Source organism: Hydra viridissima, unplaced genomic scaffold (assembly GCF_058129835.1).
Source record: "Hydra viridissima isolate aposymbiotic clone 2 unplaced genomic scaffold, HvirCarnegie_v1 scaffold_11, whole genome shotgun sequence".
Lineage (NCBI taxonomy): Eukaryota > Metazoa > Cnidaria > Hydrozoa > Anthoathecata > Hydridae > Hydra > Hydra viridissima.
In genome coordinates, this window is record NW_028324310.1 from 3297745 (window position 1) to 3317282 (window position 19538).

A 19538-nucleotide genomic window follows, 5' to 3' on the forward strand; every position below is an offset into this window, starting at 1 on the left:
TTTCCCCCGAACCATAATGGTTGCTATTTCCTTTTTTTCGCGTGACGTCAAGCCGACTTGAATCATCTAAAATATAATTCCTATAGAAACGCTTAACGTTTAATGTTTAATGTTTAACGTCGTTTCGTCATTAGTTACTAGGCTTTGAAATAGCGCATTCTCTAAATGCACGCGGCCATAGGAGAAAGATCTTTTAAGCGAGTTAAAACTTTTCTCTCCTGGAACTTAATTATTAGTTTGATATATTACATAAAGAATCATATTTAGATAAATAATCATCGTTAAGATCATATTATAATTGAAGTGTATAAAATAGTTATATATATATTTTTATTAGATAAAGTAGAAAGGATTTTAATTTTTTAAATCGTTTATATTTTGTTTGTTTTAGTTTTTCTTTTAGCAGTTTTATTTCAATTATTTTATTTTTTAGAAGGAAAATAGGGGTATGGATGCTATTTAAAGTTATACTAATGCTATTTCCATAAAATGGTTATTACTCCTTTGAAATTTCTGTGATGCTAATAACTATTTTTGTTCTTTTTTAGAAAATTTAGAAAAATAAATTAAAATTCTTCAACTCCTCCTTATTTTCTGAAGAAATTAAGGAGGAGATCCCAGCCGGCACAAAGACGTCTATTAGATGTCTAACGGTAACTCAAGGAAGCGTCTGAAGAACGTCTTAAGACGTCTATCTGTTAACACCTTTGAGACGTCTAGTATTAGATGTCTCTTAGACCTCTAATTGAAAATTGACCTAAGCGTCTCAATAACGTCTTAAGACGTCTATTTGTTAACACCTTTAAGACGTCTTGCCGAGACGTCTGTTAGACGTTCTTTCAGCATTTGTAGTATACATACCGAATTGAATAATAAACAGATTCGACACTTAAATTATATTTAAAATCATATTTTATATTTTCTTACGTATAAGATAATTAATAACCAAAGTGTAAAAGGAACTATATATCTGCAATAAAACATACAATGTTAATATTATTTTTTAAACAAGATTTATCTTTTTTGCTCGTGCAGGGGCATTTCTAAGGAGGCTCTGAACAGCTTGATAAAATTCTTTTTCCGTCATCTTTGGGAACTTGAGCGTCACTACTTTGAAAATTGTTTTGTAGGTCTCTGTTCCACCAAAAGCTAACTTATTTTGGCTTCCGGTACCATTCATGTTCATTTCACGCATGGCAAAATCGGTGAAAAATCGTTTCATTATGTTCTTGATAGTATCTTTATAATCCAGCCCTCCTATTTGCTTTAGTTGCACAATCTAAGAAATAAAAGTCACATTAAAGTAGCAGTATCTTAGTGCCCTAACACACACACATGTGTGTATCGATATACATAAATATTACCGACATAATAAATTATTCTTACTTTTTCCTGTAGGAATAAATCCAATTTTATATTTTTTTCAAACAGGAAAAACTCCTCTTTTGATTTAATAGACTCAAAGTCAAATAAAGTTACTGAAGTTTGTTGAGAAATTGAAGTTGTTGGTATAGATAAATTTTTGGATATATCGCTCATCCATTTAACAACTTTTTCTTGAAATGACAGAACTTGTTGTTGAAAACCTAAAAAAAAAACAATTTAATGTTCTTTTTCTATTTATCATCAAAAATTATAATATATAATTCCTAGCTTCCTGCAATTTATTTTATCAATTTTTCTCACAATAAATAAATTTAAAGTTATATTAAATAAATCACCTTTCGAATTCAATCGACAATTTAAAATACTTAAACACCGCAAACTTACTTGCATTTGATATAGGATATGTTACACTTGAACTTTGAATTAATTCATCTGAAGTAAATAATTTTGTTAAAATGAAAAAAATATAATCAGCTTTAAAATCATGTGCAGAAAATTCTGAACATAAGTTCAGTTTTTAGAATTAAAATAAAAAACAATAATGGAGCAATAGGAGTGTAAACCATTTCAAGAGAAAAGTTATCAGTAAAACAGCTTAGAGTTGTACAATACCAGAAGTGTAGGAATTGTAGACTCCACTACTGTTTTAACTTTCCATAATAATGTAGAGATTATGTTTAAATTTAATAATTGAATTACTATTTATCACAGAACTTTTTTGTTTTGAAAACTTTTTAAAAGATGGTGATTCCAACGTTGAGTCATCATCGCAATCATCAAAATCACTTGTTGAATGTGTTTTTCGCTTTCGGTATGAAGTATCATTATATCTAAAACGTTTTGAATTTTTCTCATCATAAAACACCGGTAAATCAATTCCAACTTCTTGACACTCAATCTCATTGCCATCCTTTTCTTTCTCCTCTCTTCCTTCATCCTGAGTTGTATACTCGCATGTTATGCACTCAGTTTTATCAGCTACAAAGCATTTACAAACTATTAAATTAATACAACTATTAAATGTAATACATACCATAACATGTTCAAAGTTTTAACATATTATTCAAACAGATTATCTACAGTGCAGATGGGGCATTTGCCCCAGGCCCACAAGGGAAATTGTGCCTGCAAAACTTGAATCTAAAATCTTTTAATCTAAAAGACAAAATCACTTTTTTTAAACCAATGATAAAACATATTTAAAACTGAAAGAAATTAAAAAATTAAATGGATTCATAGTTTTAGATGATTTTTTGACTGATTTTCCCTCTGTAAAGTTAAGATTATGTTTTGCCCAGTCCTACAAAACAGCTAATCTGGCCTTGATGTTATATTATGTTTGAATTAAGTAAATATAAAAATACTAAATTTAAGTAACAAACCATGTGTCAACTTTATTTTTAAAATTGGAAAAGATAACCAATTATGACTTGGAAGAAAATTTTTATTCATTGCTTTTTTCCCTGAAAATCCTTTTGGTGGCCAACGCAATACACTTCCTTCAATCCAACTATGAGGAACAACATCTTCAATTTCTCTAGAGTGTTCTTTCCACACACAGAGTGACCACATATTAGATCAAACAAAGTGATCAAATATTCAAAAACTTGATAAAAAAGAAAACCTGTGAGAAATAACAAATTCAAATTTAAATATAAATATATGAAAATATATAAATTATTAATAAATAATATAAAATAAAAATATTATTAAAATAAAAATATTATTAAAATAAAAATATTATTAAAATAAAAAAATCTATCAACTATAATATGTTAATACCTAATAACAATAATAAACAATAATATTCAGGGTATATGTAAATTGTAGTGTTCCCCAGCCTTTACATCCCTGAATAATTTAATTTCCCTAGTTTGAAATAGACATTTTGAAACCTGGAATCAATTATAATAGAATCCAAAATTTTAATAATAATAACAATAATAAGAATAATATCAATGATAACAAAAAGATGAATATCAATAAAAACAATAATAATAATAATTATTATTGATATTTTTATTACTATTTGTAAAATTGATTTTTAAAAAAAAGGCAAACAAAATATTAAAAATATAAATCACATGAAAAGGAGATTTATAATATTTCATATAATATATATAATAAATAAAAACAGAAAAAAAACAAAAGTTACTTTTAAGTAAAACTTTTCTCAACATATGTGTTATCTAAAAATTCTCATTTTATACAGTTTAAAAAAACAATAAAAAACGTTGTTATAATAAAGGAATTTCATGAGTTAAAATAATTGAAATTTTATTAGTATTTCCATACATCAGACTCATTTAGAATCTTGACACCAATCTATATTAAGGAAGTCAAAGACATTAAATATCAAATATAATATTATGCAATAAAATATAATTAAAAGGTTTAAATAATTTTAATCCAATGAAATATTTATGCAAATATCAAAAATAATAATATTTATAACAATACAATACTTTATATATATATATATATATATATATATATATATATATATATATATATATATATATATATATATATATATATATATATAATAGTTTTTAATAAAATATTATTATTTTAAAATATTGAATTAGGGTATTGACTAAATAAAATTAACTTTGGTCAAACATGAGCCTCCTAAATATAAGCAACTAATACCCAATAAACTAGAATAATCTAAAAGTAAAGAATTAAAAAAAAAACACAAAAAATCTAACAAATATAACAATTAATAAAAGAATAAAATATATTCATAAAAAATTGTTTAATATTTCATTCTTAGGTTAATTAGATAAATGCAACAATGGATAAATTACTCCCCCTTGACGGTAAGGCATAAACACAATTTTATGATTTAAATCAAGCTTTGAAAGAACAATCGACTGAACATCCAATTTTGTAATATCCCTAATATAGGCCACTTGTATAATCTTGGAATCTAATGGCTTTTGAAAAAAACTTTCCAACTTTTTAAGCTTAAAAACATTACAGAAGTATTTATCATTAACAATGTCTGTAACCATAGCAATTTTTTTAAAGTTATCTATCATAAAAAAAGAATCTTTTTGTCTTAGTGCAATAACAGCATGTATACGTTTTTCTGTTTTATGTTGAATATTATTTTTAAACTCATAAAGCCGTTTTGTAACTTGCCCTATAGGATTATTAGAATTCTTTACCATCTTCTTTAGTTTCTGCATATAATTCTCAAATGGAAAAGATGATATTTCATCAAGTGAGCAGCCTGTATACTTGATATCTTCATGTAAATGAACTAGACTATGCACATTATACACAGTAAATGCTGGTCCATAAATAACTTTGGCATTTTGAACAAAATAAATCAAAAGGTCTCTTGCAAAGTTATGAAACTTTTCACGAACTTCTTTCTCTGAACTGCAGTAAAAACGAATTGCAATATGAAGACAAAGAAAGTGTTCATACATTTTTTTATGTATCACTCCTTTTAATACCACTGGGCCAGTATATAAGATAAATTGCCTTAGCTCTGTGGCTTTCCATCTATCAAGATCATTTAATAAGCGTGGTTGGCGAGCAAACTCGGATGGCATTTTACCATGTATTCCCATTAAATTTAAATTTATTTGATCAATTTGACTTTTTGACAATCTACATATGTTTGGTCCATTTCTCAGAAAAGTTAATAATCGCTTAACTACTCCAAGACATACAAGGTGCATATAATCTAGTGTGAATTGATCTATGCAAGATGTTAGCACATTTACAAGAGGTGTAAGTGATTTTTGGTGATCATTTTTATATTGAAAATTGTTAAACTTTTCTGTTGTTCTCAAGTTATAACAAGAGTTAGAATTAAAAACAACTCTATGCTGCTCATAACTACCAACAACTGTACATCTTTCACATGAATGATAGCCAGTGTGGTTTACAATTGATTTTAAAAAAGATCGTGCTGGAGCATCACAAACAATATTTTTAATTGATATGTAAAACTCTGTACTACTTATAACTACCTTATCTCCTAAAGTAATTAATTCTTTTATGAAGTCATTCAAAAAATCATTTAAACAATTTGGCTTTTTATGTCCACAATATAAAGCTATTAAAAACACATCAGATTTATCAAAGCGCCCAAGTATAGGCCAAAACTGAACACTTGTTGACTTAAACAAGGGAAGACCATCAACACTGATTTGTAAGTCAAGCTTTTTATTATTTTGAAAATAGGCAATATTTTTTAAAACTTCTCTTTGAACACCAGCATAAATTCCAAAATAAACATACTTTCCACCACACTTTTCTTGTTCGTTAGTTTTTCTAGGCGTTTTTAATAGTGTTCTTGCGTCTTGTGGCAAAAGTGGATGACCGTTACAAGAAAGAAGTTTAAGAAGGTTATTAATACTGGAGCGTGAGTCATTGGAATTAGAAACCCATGTACCTAATTCTTTTTGAAAAATATCAAATGAAAATTCATAAATCGAATCACATTTTTTACCTTTATCAATATACTTTGATTCTGTTGATGGATTAACATTAGTTTCACCTTCTAAAATATTAAAATCAACAGTTTCCTCATTATTTTTTATAGCATTGTCTTCAGTAAAACATTCTGTCAGTGAAACAATACTAGTATTGTCCAATTCTAAATCATTTGTTAGAAGTTTTGCACGTTTGCATGATCTATACTGTCTCATGTACCTCTTCATATATATTTTATTATCCCATTTACGTCGAGGCATTACGTCGAAGTTGTGATTTAAAGAAGACCCAAGAAATTCAGAAAAAATTCTTAATAGATAGCTAAAATAATAATATTAGTGAATAAATATATTTATTGTAATACATATAATATATTATATGTTTGCAAAATAAAATAATGACTTTAAAAAATATTTCAATCAAGTTGATACGAAGTAAAGATGTGATCTAATTAGAACACAATTTTACTTCAAAAACTTATCTATTTAAAAACATGGCTGCCGTTTCTTTTATACTCGTTCAAATTTGAATGAAATAATGAATGGAAATAATTTACTTCTAGACGTCTAAATTTTAAACGTCTTGAAGACGTAGAAAATATGATTTTTTTAAGACGCAAGAGTGAATACATTTTTAAGACGTCTACCAGTCATCTTAAATAAAGATGTCTCAGACATCTTTATTTAAGATGTTTCTAAGATGTCTCAAAACTGTCTCAGACGTCTAAAGACGAATAAGTAGCAAAATAGACGTCTAATAGACGACTTGTGCCGGCTGGGATGAAGAAAGCTACTTTCATCACCATTGCAACTGATACATCTAACCGAAATGAACTGAAACTTTTTCCTGTCCTTGTTAGATATTTTGTGCCTGATCAAGGAGTAAAAGTTAAATTACTGGAATTTCAAAATGTACCTGGTGAAACATCAGAAATTTTGTGCGATGCTCTGCAATCTGCCATCAATAGCCATGATTTATCAAGGAAAGTGATTGGATTCTGTGGTGACAACTGCAACACAAATTTTGGTGGAGTGAAAAGGCAAGGACAAAACAATGTTTACAGTTGGTTGAAAAAGTTTCTTGGTCGAGAGATTGTTGAGATTGGCTGTGGAGCTCACATAGTTCACAACTGCATTCAATCAGCTGTCGATGTTTTACCAATTGATGTTGAAGCTGTTGTGGTGAAAATTTACAAATATTTTCACATCTACACTGTCAGAGTTACTCAACCGCAAGAATTCTGCGAGTTTGCTGATGTTCACTACAAGAGAGTTTTGCAGCATGGAGGCACAAGATTCCTTTCTTTACTACCCGCAATTCAGAGAATTTTGGAAATCTTTGCGGGACTAAAATCTTTCTTCTGTTCTCAAGAGCAATCTCCAGTAATAATTAGTAAGTTCTTTAGCAATGAACGTGGTGAAAATCTTTGGTTTGTTCATGGTCAGCTTCAGACATTCAACAAAACAAATCTGAGAATTGAAAAAACAAGAGCAAGTGCATGTGATATTGTTAATGAGATAAAAGTATTGCAGAATAATCTGAAGGAGAGATTTGAGAATAAGTTTATTCCACTGGAAGCTAAAAAGATACTTGCAAAACTATTTGAAGACGGAATTATTGATGAAATTGCTGTCAAAAAAGAATTTACTGGTTTTTACGAGAGATGTCTTTCTTATATTGACCTTTGGAAAGATAGCTTTGCTGATGCTGAAAAGTTCATGTGGATTCAAAACAGTGCAATAACATTTCCAGAGACGGAAGAAGCTGCAGAAAGAATTAACCGAAAAATTGGATGTACAACAATAAATACTGATGAACTATTTGATAAAGTTGTTTTGGTCAAGGCATACTTGTCAACTAATTCTGAAACTTGGAAATCTGATGATATGAGTTGTGAAGAAAAATGCGTCCTGATGATGAAACATTTTGGAGAAAAGGGCATTTCAGTAGCAAATTTTTCACTGGTGTTGCAATACATTTTCAGTCTTCCTGGAACTTCAGCTGCTGTGGAAAGGGTGTTTTCAATGATGGTCTCCTGAAAGAGGTTCTTTGCTAGTTTCTACTGTGAAAAGTTAGCTTTTTTGTAAGTTAAATATTGATCTCAAGTGCTCACAGTTCTATTAAAAGATAAAAAATGACCAGTTGTTCATAAAAAAAAGTACACTCTAGTGAAAAATACGACTGGTTTAAAAGCAAAGAAAAGAAATAATTCTTGTAGTCAAATGTAAAAAGCTGGTTTTTAATGTTGTATTTTTTGTCATTTTCACTTTTAGTGTGACGAGCTTTTGTCCTGATTTAGACTTTCTGCTTATTTATACTTGTCCTGATTTGACAGGTTAAAAAAGACATGATGTCCTGATTTTACAAAATTTCATATGGTAGCCCTAATTATATACATATTATAGATTAACTTATGGTGTGCTATTGTTGTGTGTTGTTGCTGTGATGTTTTTTTGTTATCTTTTAAGTTAATAAACATTTGGCATCTTTAATAGATATCTTTTAATAGACATCTTCATGTTGGTGTCTATTGTTAAAAATGATAAGTAGGTAATTTTATTAAAAATCACTGCTTTTAATCATTCATTAAAAGCCAATACAAATTATTTTGCCATAAATAAAATTTTTTTGATTTTTTGTCTTTAGCGCTGTTTACTACATGATTTTGCTATAAATATTTTGGAATCATGATGTTCCAGCATAAATTGCTATAATTGCTAAGTCGCTATAATCTCCCTTCACATAATGAAGTTGCAGTTGTATTTGTTGGTAAAGATGGTGTACCACCTGCTTCCAGGGAAGTTGTTATTAACCCAAGAGGTCATCCTCTTAAAACTATATCAAGTATGTGTCAACTTAGATCCTATGGTTTATTCTTTATTTTTTCAATTGGTTCACAACTCTGAATGTGCTACATTGGTTAGAAATCATTTTACATTATCTCAGTATTACAATTATAAACTTTTCGTTAGACAATTTTTTTCTTCACTCTATTATGGCAAAAAACTGTTTCAGCAATATGCTTTTGATGCGTATGTTAAAATTGAGCGCAAACGCCTTGCTTTCATCAGAAATAACCAAAACAAACTGAGAAGCGAGCACTATAATGTCTTACATGAACATGTAAATAATTAAATGCAATTGATAGGTTGTTAAAAGATATTTGCAACAACAACTTACCGTTGAGAGGAAAAATCATTCTTTTTGGTGGTGACTTAACGCAAATTCCGCCTGTTGTGAAAAGAGGACAACCAGCTGAGATAGTAGAATCATGTATAAATTGTTCTTTGCATTGGCAAATGGTGCAGAAGTTTGCATGAACTGAAAATATGAGAGTACAAAATGGGGAAGGTGAATTTTCCCAATGGCTACTAAAACTTGGGAATGGAACAATACCTGTCAAAGAGGAGGATCCTTATAAAAGATGCATTAAAATACCATATCAGTGCATTATTAGAGAAAATAAATCGGTTTTTGAAAAGATTTTCGGAGATGCTGATCAAAATGATTATTCTAAATGCGTGATTTTAACACCAACTAATGTTGATTCATTATCAATCAATGAAGAAGTGCTTGAATGTCTGCTAGGTAAGGTCAAAATTTTTGTAGGTGCTGATCAAATTGATACTGATGACCTTAATGAAAGAAATGACTTTCCTGTTGAGTGTTTGAATAGTTTAACTCCTTCAGGTATGCCACCTCATTGTTTAAAATTGAAAATTAGTTGTGTAATAATGCTACTTAGATATTTAGATCTCAAAGCTGTTTTATCCAATGGTACTGGAATGAAAGTTTGTGCTCTTCAAAATAATTATATTGATGCAGAGGTTTTGACAGGTGTTTCTGGTGGTAAACGGGATTTTGTTCCTCAAATTCAGTTGGCTCCATCAGGTTCTAATATACTCTTTGTTCTGAAACGTCGTGAGTTTCCTGTCAGATTGACTTATTCAATGACAATAGATAAAAGTCAAACATTTAATAGAGTTGGGGTATATCTCAAAAAAACCAAGTTTCTCTCATGGTCAACAATATGTTGCATGTTCAAGAATGAGAGCATTTAATATTTTGTTTTTCAAAATTAATAAACATCTCATTCAAGGTGTGGTAGGTGAAAAGTGTTACACAAATAATGTTATATTTTCTAATGTTCTTAATTTATAGTCTTAAGATTTTTATTTTGAAAATTTACTGTTTTTAAGTTGTGAGCACATTTTTTTTGTATAAATTTATTTATTATTTTAGTATATAAATATATTTTGTAGTTTTTGATAAATATATTTGTCATTTAATATTGTTATAAAATGTGTTTATATGTGTTATATAAAACCATATTTGCTTATAGTTGTATATATGTTTAAATTATATTGTTTCCATGTTTTCAAAATGGTGTGACTTGGGATTATGTTGAGCATGATTGATAACCTAGCCAGCCAAGCGATGTATTTATAGCAGAGGTGTGACTTGGCAGCATTTAGTGCCAGGCAGTGATACTGCTTTAGAGCTAGGTTGTGTTGTGTGGCCTTTTTAATTATTCTGGAAACACAATGTCTGTTAATGTTTAGCATAATGTGTATGAGAGAGTATGCAACCTTGATCTTTAAATCTAGGGTGTTTTAATGTCCTAAGTTTGAAATAATTGAATAACAAATATTGAATATAAAAACAAATATACTTCATGTATTTATATGTTTAGTAAAAAAATAAATATAGTTAACTTTAAATTGGTTTTCTAATTTTGACTTTCATACTTTAATTTTTGTTTGTTATTTTCGCTGGATTTTAGGATCAAGGGTGTAAATATTCTATTGTTATGTGTTATTGTTGTGATGTTTTGTGTTGGAATTCATTTTTAACAATAAACACCTTCATGTTGGTGTCATTGTTAAAAATGATAGGTAGTTTCATTATTGAAACTTACTGCTTTTATTTATTTACTTAAAGCCAAAGCAACATTATGCTAAAAATGAAATTTATATCTTAATTTGATTTTTTTTTTAAATAAATATATAAATTAGCATTGTTAATCCTTTTGTACTTCGAAATAGATTTTATAGTTAAATTTTTGATAAATGTTTATATTAACTGCTATGTCAAAATAGGTTACTATAAATAGGTAAATCGATTTTCAGTTTTTATGTGGTGTTTTTTTTTTTTTTTTGGTTTTTTTTGGTTTTTTGGTTTTTTTTTTGTTATGGTATTATAATTCCTTTTTTTTTTTCTTTAAGATTTACGATTGACGCATTTATACGATTTATAAAAAAAACCTGATTACCTTTTATTGTAAATTTTTGTCAGTTAATATGATATAAATATATGCAATTAGTTAAATTTTTTAAAAATCTTCTCTATTTTATTTCTAATTATTTGTTTTACGTAACTTTGGGGATCTTTTTAAACGGGGGGGGGGGGGGGGGGGGGGGGGGGGGTATAATTGTAGTTTAGCGCATTTGTCAAATATCGAGTTACTTAAATTTTGTAAGGTGTTAAACTAATTAATTATCTTAGTTTGCATTTGCAACACTTTTGAGGAAAGAAAAAATTCTTATATTAAAAAGAAAAAATTCTTATACATGTAAATCATTGTTTTACATTTTATTATTCTGGTAGGTCTTCATCAAAAACTTGATAACTCTTAATAAAGATAAATGTATTCTCCTTACCACCATTAAGGCAAAAACGGGAAGGGAGGTCCTTTATTAGTGTCAAATTATTAAAGAGAATTAAATTTCAAGTAACAATAGGAATTTTCAATAAATAATAGCAAATAACCGTTTACTAAAAATTATTGAAAAAAAGAGGCCATATATAAAAATAGTCAGATTAGTGCCATAAATAGCAATAGTCAAATGGTCAGATATTTTGAATAAATTTATTTAGTTATGCATTTAACGTTTTAAAGACAATTTCCTTTGTTAAAGAAACATGTATCAAGGGGATGCCAAAAAATTAATAACTCATGTATAATTTACGTTTGCTTTATAATAATCTTATTAATTAAAGTTCATGTTATAAAAAATATAACAAGAATTTAGCTTTACTTTTTCGTCAATTTAAAGCATGATGAAGTGTTATTATTTTGTGTCAGTAACTAAAAACGCATTGTTTTGAACTTAGTAATGTTGAGGAAAATGGTTCTGCCTTACACTGATATGACCTATGTCAGTTGTAAATTACTGAAATAATGTTAAATAATTGGTAAATTATTTTACCTCCGCATACTTTGTTTTTTAAATTTTTACAGATAGTTTAATTTTTTTAATTTGAAGGTGTTTTTCTAAAAGAGTATTAGTTTAAAGTTTTGCAACTTTAAATTGTGGAAAACAGCCACTATAAAATAACAGACCGACCATAACCCGTATTACGGGTTGCTTTTTTGCTAGTTTCTATAATTAGTAGGTAAGCACTTTATGTATTTTTCGTCGTTTTTAATAATTTTAAGGTATTTTCATACATTTGTAAAGCATTGTGTTAAAGTGTAAATTAACAAACTGCCAATTTTGAAGTTTTTTATTTTTATTTATTTACTTTTAATATTGTATTACAAAAAAATCTTATAAAAAGTATTTCTCAAGAAGCGCCATATACTACTTTACATTTGTGCAAAATTTCAAATCTCTATTTTTAGTAACAAAAAAGTTATCGATTTTTGGTCCGAAACACACCTTTATTTTCCACTGTGCAACGTGAAGGTGTCTATTGTTAAAAATGAATATCAACACAAAACATCACAACAATAACACATAACAATAGAATATTTACACCCTTGATTCTAAAATCCAGCAAAAATAACAAAAATTAAAATATGAAAGGCAAAATTAGAAAACTTAAAACAATTTAAAGTTAACTTTATTGATCTTTTTACTAAACAAATAAATACATAAAAATATATTTGTTTTTATATTCAATATTAGTTATTCAATTACTTCAAATTTAGGACATTAAAACACCCTAGACTTAAAGATCAAGGTTGCACACTCTCTGATACACATTACGCTAAACATTAACAAACATTGTGTGTTTCCAGAATAATTAAAAAAGGCTAGACAACACAACCTAGCTCAAAAGCAGTTACACCGCCTGGCATTAAATGCTGCCAAGTCACACCTCTACTATAAGTACACCACTTGGCTGGCAAGGTTATCAATCTTGCTCAACATAATGCCAAGTCACACCACTTTGAAAACATGGATACAACATAATTTAAACATATATACAACTATAAACAAATATGGTTTTATTTAACACATATAAACACATTTTATAACAATATTATATGGCAGATATATTTTACAAAAAATATGAAAAAAAAAAAATTAAAATAATAAATAAAGTTATACATTCAAAATGTGCTCACAACCTACAGACAGAAAATATTCAAAATGAAAATCTAAAGACTATAAATTAAGAACATTAGAAAATATAACATTATTTGTGTAACACTTTTCACCTACCATACCTTGAATGAGATGTTTATCAATTTTGAAAAACTAACAATTAAATGCTCTAGTTCTTGAAGATGCAACATGTAGATGACCATGAGAGAAACACAGTTTTTTGAGATATACCCCAATTCTATCAAATGTTTGACCTTGACTTTTGTTAATTGTCATTGAATAAGCCAATCTGACAGGAAACTCACGACGCTTCAGAGCAAAAGGTAAATTAGAACCTGATGGAGCCAACTGAAATCGAGGAACAAAAACCTCTGCATCAATATAATTATTTTGAAGAGCACAAACTTTCATTCGAGTACCATTGCATAACCCAGCTTTGAGATCTAAATTTCTAAGTAGGATAATTACACAACCAATTTTTAATTTCAAGCAATGAGGTGGCATACCTGAAGGAGTTAAGCTGTTCAAAAACTCAACAGGAAAGTTATTTCTTTCATTAAGGTCATCAGTATCAATTTGATCAGCACTTAAATAAATTTTGACCTCACCCGCCAGACATTCAAGCACTTCTTCATTGATTGATAATGAATAAACATTAGTTTGTGTTAAAATCACGTGTTTAGAATAATCATTTTGATCAGCATCTCCAAAAATCTTTTCAACAATCGATTCATTTTCTCTAATAACTCACTGATTTGGTATTTCAATGCATCCTTTAAAAGGATCCTCCTCTTTGACAGGTATTGTTCCATTCCCAAGTTTTAGTAGCCATTGGGAAAATTCACCTTCCCCATTTTGTACTCTCATATTTTCAGTTCATGCAAACTTCTGCACCATTTGCCAATGCAAAGAACAATTTATACATGATTCTACTATCTCAGCTGGTTGTCCTCTTTTCACAACAGGCGGAATTTGCGTTAAGTCACCACCAAAAAGAATGATTTTTCCTCTCAACGGAAAGTTGTTGTTGCAAATATCTTTTAACAACCTATCAATTGCATTTAATTATTTACATGTTCATGTAAGACATTATAGTGCTCGCTTCTCAGTTTGTTTTGGTTATTTCTGATGAAAGCAAGGCACTGGCCTTTGATTTTAACATACGCATCAATAGCATATTGCTGAAACAGTTTTTTGCCATAAAAGAGTGAAGAAAAAAATTGTCTAACTGAAAGTTTATATTGTAATACAGAGAAAATGTAACATGAATTCTAACCAATGTAGCACGTTCAGAGTTGTGAACCAATTGATTATGCCAACCAGCATCACCCTTTGTAAAAAAAAGAGGATAAACCATAGGATCTAAGTTGGCAGACATACTTGATAGAGTTTTTAGAGGATGACCTCTTGGGTAAATAATATCTTCCCTGGAAACAGGTAGTACACCAACAAATACAACTGCAACTTCATTATGTGAAGGGAGACTGATAGCGATTATAGCAATTTATGCTGGAACATCATGATTCCAAAATATTTATAGCAAAACCATGTATATATAGCAAAATAATATGTATTGGCTTTTAGTGAATGATTAAAAGCAGTGATTTTTAACAAAATTACCTATTTAACAATTTAAATAACAGACGCAAACATGAAGATAAGCCAAATGTCTATTAACTCAAAAGATAACAAAAAAACATCAGAGCAACAACACACACCATAAGTTAATATATGTATATAATATAACTTAAGTAAGATAACATTCAAATATAACAAAACATAAGTAACAACATTACGCAAAATGTTTTTAAAATACATTAGTATGTATTTTTAGAATAATCTTTATTAGTAAAGGCTTGAAAACAGCTAGACCTAAAGGAGTAACAGTTTGACACTAAACACCATTGTGTAACCCTCTGTTAAAAGTACATCACTTGGCTGGCAAAGTTGACAAATCTTGCTCTACACGTTAACCAAGTCACAGCACTTTGAAAACATGGAAACAACATAATATAAACATATGCACCAACTATAAACAAAATAAATGTGTTTAAATATGTATATAAGGTTAAATATATTTACCTCATATACATATTTAAACACATTTTTAAAACAATTATATAACACATTAACACATACACAAACAATAAAAAAACACTTTACATTATTATAAAAACACATTGATAAAATAACTATTTATTACCACATACACATACATATCAAAAAAGCATATATGCAAACAATAAACGTGTGCAAACAAAAACTTTAAAAATGATGCGAGAAAATTTAAAAAGATTCAAAGTAAACAAAAAATATATTTACAAACAATACTCTTTACCTTTTTTTTTTTTTTTCATAAGAACTCTAAACCTCATAACAGAATTTAACCTTTACATACAATAACATGTGACATACCATGTCAGTGTTGGCACAAAATTTTAATTTATTTTTCTAAATTTTCTAAAAAAGAACAAAAATAGTTAATAGTATCACAGAAATTTCAATGTAATAATAACCTTTTTATGGAAATAGCATTAGCATAACTTTAAATAACATCCATACCCCTATTTTCCTTCTAAAAAATAAGATAATAAAAACAAAACTGCAAAAAGAAAAACTAAAACAAACAAAATATAAACGATTTAAAAAATTAAAATCCTTTCTACTTTAAATCCTTTCTACTTTATCTAATAAAAATGTATATATAACTATTTTATATACTTACTTCAATTATAGGATGATCTTAACGATTACTATTTATCTTCATATGATTCTTTATGTAATATATCTAAACTAATAATTAAATTCCAAAAGGAATTCCAAAAGGAAAAAAGTTTTAACTCGCTTCATGGATCTTTCTCCAATGGCCGCGGGCATTTTGAAAAAGCGCTCTTTCAAAGCCTAGTAACTAATGACGAAACGACGCACGTAGGAGTATTTCACGATTTTAGCTGGCCAAAATTATTTCTCTCTTTTTAACAGCTGAAAACTTTACCATATGACAAAAAATTGTAAATTAAATGTTTTTTGTACAAATCCAAGCCAGTGGCGTTCAATATAGGGGACAGATGGGTACTTTAGGGATTACATTTTATTCTATTCAATAGGATTTGAGGAAATAAAAGATATATTATTTTTCAAACTTTATTATGGTAAATAACATACTATCCACTTCGTCATTGTCAGAATATTCTTCATTTTCTTTGTTTTCAGTGTCGGAATCTTGGACTTCTCCAGGAAAAAGCAATTCCATAGCTTCTTTTGAAAAAGGCTTTGTAAGTTTGTGTTACTTTTTCCCAATGCTGGACAACAGAGGGTCGGATGTTAACAATAACCTATTGATGATATCTTGGTTACAATCTTTTCTAGAAAATTTTCTAGCATAGCTAAGTCTGTACTCCCGGAAATGTTTGTTTCTGGCTTCGGCAGCCTCTTCCGACAATTTTCCAATTGGCAAAAGCGCATTCTCTACTATATCAGGACCATGTACTAAAACTTTATGCAGAGTTGGAGTCATTGGACACCAGGGGTATAGTTCAACATAAAGCTTTGCAGTATCCAAAGTATCATTTCTGAACTTTTCTACATCAATCTTGTGGCCACTGGAAATTACTTCTAGGATAATTTTCATTCTGGAAATTAAACGGAAGTCTACTCCAGTGATATCTGCAGATGTTTCCGGGTCGTTGAAGAATCTCCTGCTTGTGTTGCCTTTATTGGTATTCCCAAATCCAACCTTAGGTATGTCGACAAGAATGCCCATTTTGCTCTTGAATTCATCTTGGATTTTCTTTTTCCTATCTGAGATGAGTTTCTTCTCATCTTCATTCAGCCTTTTCTGCCATTTTTTTACAGGCAATTTATATGATAGGTGAAGGAGACTTTCAAAACACCGTATTCTAGCATGCAGAATGGATAGTCCAAATTTGTAGCTGCTTTGATTGTCAACACATGTTCTGTCCAAATCATTAAATTGTCTTGATGTTGCTCCACAAATATAACATCGCATGGTCGATTTAGTGGTGGTTGCTGCGTTACAGACTTTTCCGTCATTCATAGTTAACATCATCACATGTTCTACTGCTATGTCTTGAAGTTGAGTTGGTTTCAAGCCTGCAATTTTGTTTTCCATGTAAGCAATTTCTTCAGCTATTACATCAGCAGTTTCTTTTATGAACCTAATTCGAATTGGCCTGCAAAATCTTGGAGACGATGGTGTAGGGTTTTGCCAGATAACCTTTTTATTTACTCCACAAGTTAGCTGTAATGGAACCATTGAGCATTGAAATATACTGGCATCAGAATTAGAGTCATCCTCAAACTTTTGATTAAACTGTGTCTGCTGGGAGCCATCACAACCACATTTCGTAGATAATTTCATATGTTTACGCCCACTTTCCATTAGAGTCTTGATAACTTCTTCTAAATACAACACTACTACAATATGCGGATTCTGGCTCATTGATACTTTTCCATACTTAAGGAATTCAAGATGGTGTTGTGTTTTTAAAATGTAAAAATGTTATTAGATTTCCATCTCATTGTTAATATCATGCCGGAACCTGCAAAGAAGTATAAAACTGTATCTTTTTCGTAATTTATTCTAGACCAAAGAGTTTATCATAATCCATAAATGTAAAGCACGGTTTTAGTTTGTAGTGTCCAATGGCTAGGGTATGAATTCCGTCTTGTAAGATGTGTCTTTTGTCGTCGTTAGCGCTGAGAGCGACTTTGTTGATTTCTTCGGTGTAAATGTTATGTTCATGTGATCGGAAGACGTTCATAGTTGCAAGCTTTTCCATCTTATTCATTAAGCAGTCACCACAAGGTATTGATAACTTCTTGAAAGTCATCCCCTTCCTGTAATTTTTTCAAGACGTAAAGGCACAAGTGGCCACAATAAGAAGTATCACCAAATTGAACCCTTTCACTGTTATAATAAACCGGACTTTTCAAATAATCGACAAGTTCGACAAGAGGAGGCTGAGCGTAAGAATCAAAACTATACTTTTTGTCACCGTCTTTAAACCAACACACCCAATGAAACCCACCAGTGCTTGAATCGCCCGTATTCACAATACCACATTCTTTTTTTCTTGGCTTTTTTGGTAACTCATCCCTGACAAACACGCCTTGAAAGTTTTTTAATTTTAACTGTTTAGCAGCCTTTATCAATTGAAAGTTAGTTAAAGCTACATTAGGTAAAACAATTCCTTCTACGTCAATCCATTGAAAGTCGATCATTTTTTTTATTTTCTTAAAAAGTTTATCCGAATTTTTTAACAAGCGATTTTCATAGAATAGCACCTAAAAAGGGTATACTATTAAAGGGTGAGTTAGGTCCGAGTAATAAACCAGCTCCAACAGATTGATAACCTTTTCCAGTTTTAATGAAGAGTCCATCACCGTGAACATTTTTAGTCCATGGGGTGATAAACAATCCTTCTCCACCTAAAGTTTTTATCTTCATTCCTTTTCCATTTTTGCTCATGTAAAAAAGACCTCTTCCTGCAATTTTATCAACCATAGCAGAGCCGGCAGAAGAACCTACACCTGCTAACAATCCAGTGGCGAGAGCAGGAACAACCTTTGTGGCAAGAGTGCTGCCTATCATACCTAGTAACGGTAAAAGAGCTCCGATAAATCCTCCTTCAATGGTTGAGTTGTATGATAATTGTCTTTTACTCAATTTAAGAGTGACTCCTTTACCAGTTTCATACGCTTTTTTAATTTTGTTCAATTGCACATTAGTGATAGCTAGAACATGTTTACCGTTCAAGTCTTGATGAGAAAGCTTAATGCTAGTATCGGTTTTGTCTTGAATGGCTTTTTTAATTTTATCAGATTGGCTCTGCGAGATATTAATTTTGATATTTTGATAATTGCTCATTTTTTATGTATTAAAAATTATTTATTTCACTTCTCGAATATGATATCGTATTGTAATATCCTCTCCACGAAAATCAACCAAATCTCCATTCTGATCAATGATGCGAGTAACCATTGTTGAAATTTCAAACAGTTTAAAGGAAGATAAATCAAATGCATTGGTCTCTCGATGATTTTATAGCCTGGACTAACATTTGGATAAAACGAGTAAATGCAATTTAATTGGGTTCCATTAATATAGGATGATCCGATAACGTTGTTAACGATTCTGAGGGTGTTAATGCTTGAAATTCTAACGATATGATCCGATTCGTATTCGGAATTGAAATTTAATTTTCTTTTAGTAAACCCTAAAACTGAAGAGATGCTATTCTCCACATTAAAGTCAATCAAATAATTCAAGCCAAGTTTAATGGTTGATTTTAAAGTATTAAGATTGATTCCAATTTGAAGGTTGCTTGGTGAGTAATTAAT

The 19538-nt window shown here is 29.5% G+C and overlaps 3 protein-coding genes across 8 annotated transcripts in view; 1 reads left to right on the top strand and 2 right to left on the bottom strand.

The window, feature by feature from the left end:
* LOC145191148 (UDP-glucose:glycoprotein glucosyltransferase 1-like) overlaps positions 1–19538 on the bottom strand; it is a 421900-nt gene that overhangs the window by 343508 nt on the left and 58854 nt on the right. The gene's annotated exons all lie outside the window — the stretch shown is intronic.
* On the bottom strand, positions 954–16061 carry LOC149881738 (uncharacterized). Of its 6 annotated transcripts, none has more exons than XM_090067248.1 (7): positions 15901–16061; positions 15514–15635; positions 2420–3010; positions 2086–2323; positions 1771–1818; positions 1387–1586; positions 954–1279 (listed from the first exon to the last, which is right to left on the bottom strand). In XM_090067248.1, the coding sequence occupies exons 3-7, from the start codon at positions 2420–2422 to the stop codon at positions 1004–1006; spliced, it is 765 nt and encodes a 254-aa protein (XP_089923374.1). In that variant the 5' UTR covers positions 2423–3010; positions 15514–15635; positions 15901–16061; the 3' UTR covers positions 954–1003. The 6 variants fall into 6 exon arrangements, with proteins under 6 accessions (XP_089923374.1, XP_089923376.1, XP_089923375.1 ...); XM_090067250.1 differs by lacking the exon at positions 15901–16061 and having other exon boundaries at positions 2420–2541; positions 2769–3010; XM_090067249.1 differs by lacking the exons at positions 15514–15635; positions 15901–16061 and adding an exon at positions 3169–3382 and having other exon boundaries at positions 2420–2541; positions 2769–3010.
* LOC149881739 (uncharacterized) lies at positions 6621–15637 on the top strand. The gene is made up of 2 exons (XM_090067252.1): positions 6621–8591; positions 14655–15637. The coding sequence occupies exon 1, from the start codon at positions 6621–6623 to the stop codon at positions 7878–7880; it is 1260 nt and encodes a 419-aa protein (XP_089923378.1). The 3' UTR covers positions 7881–8591; positions 14655–15637.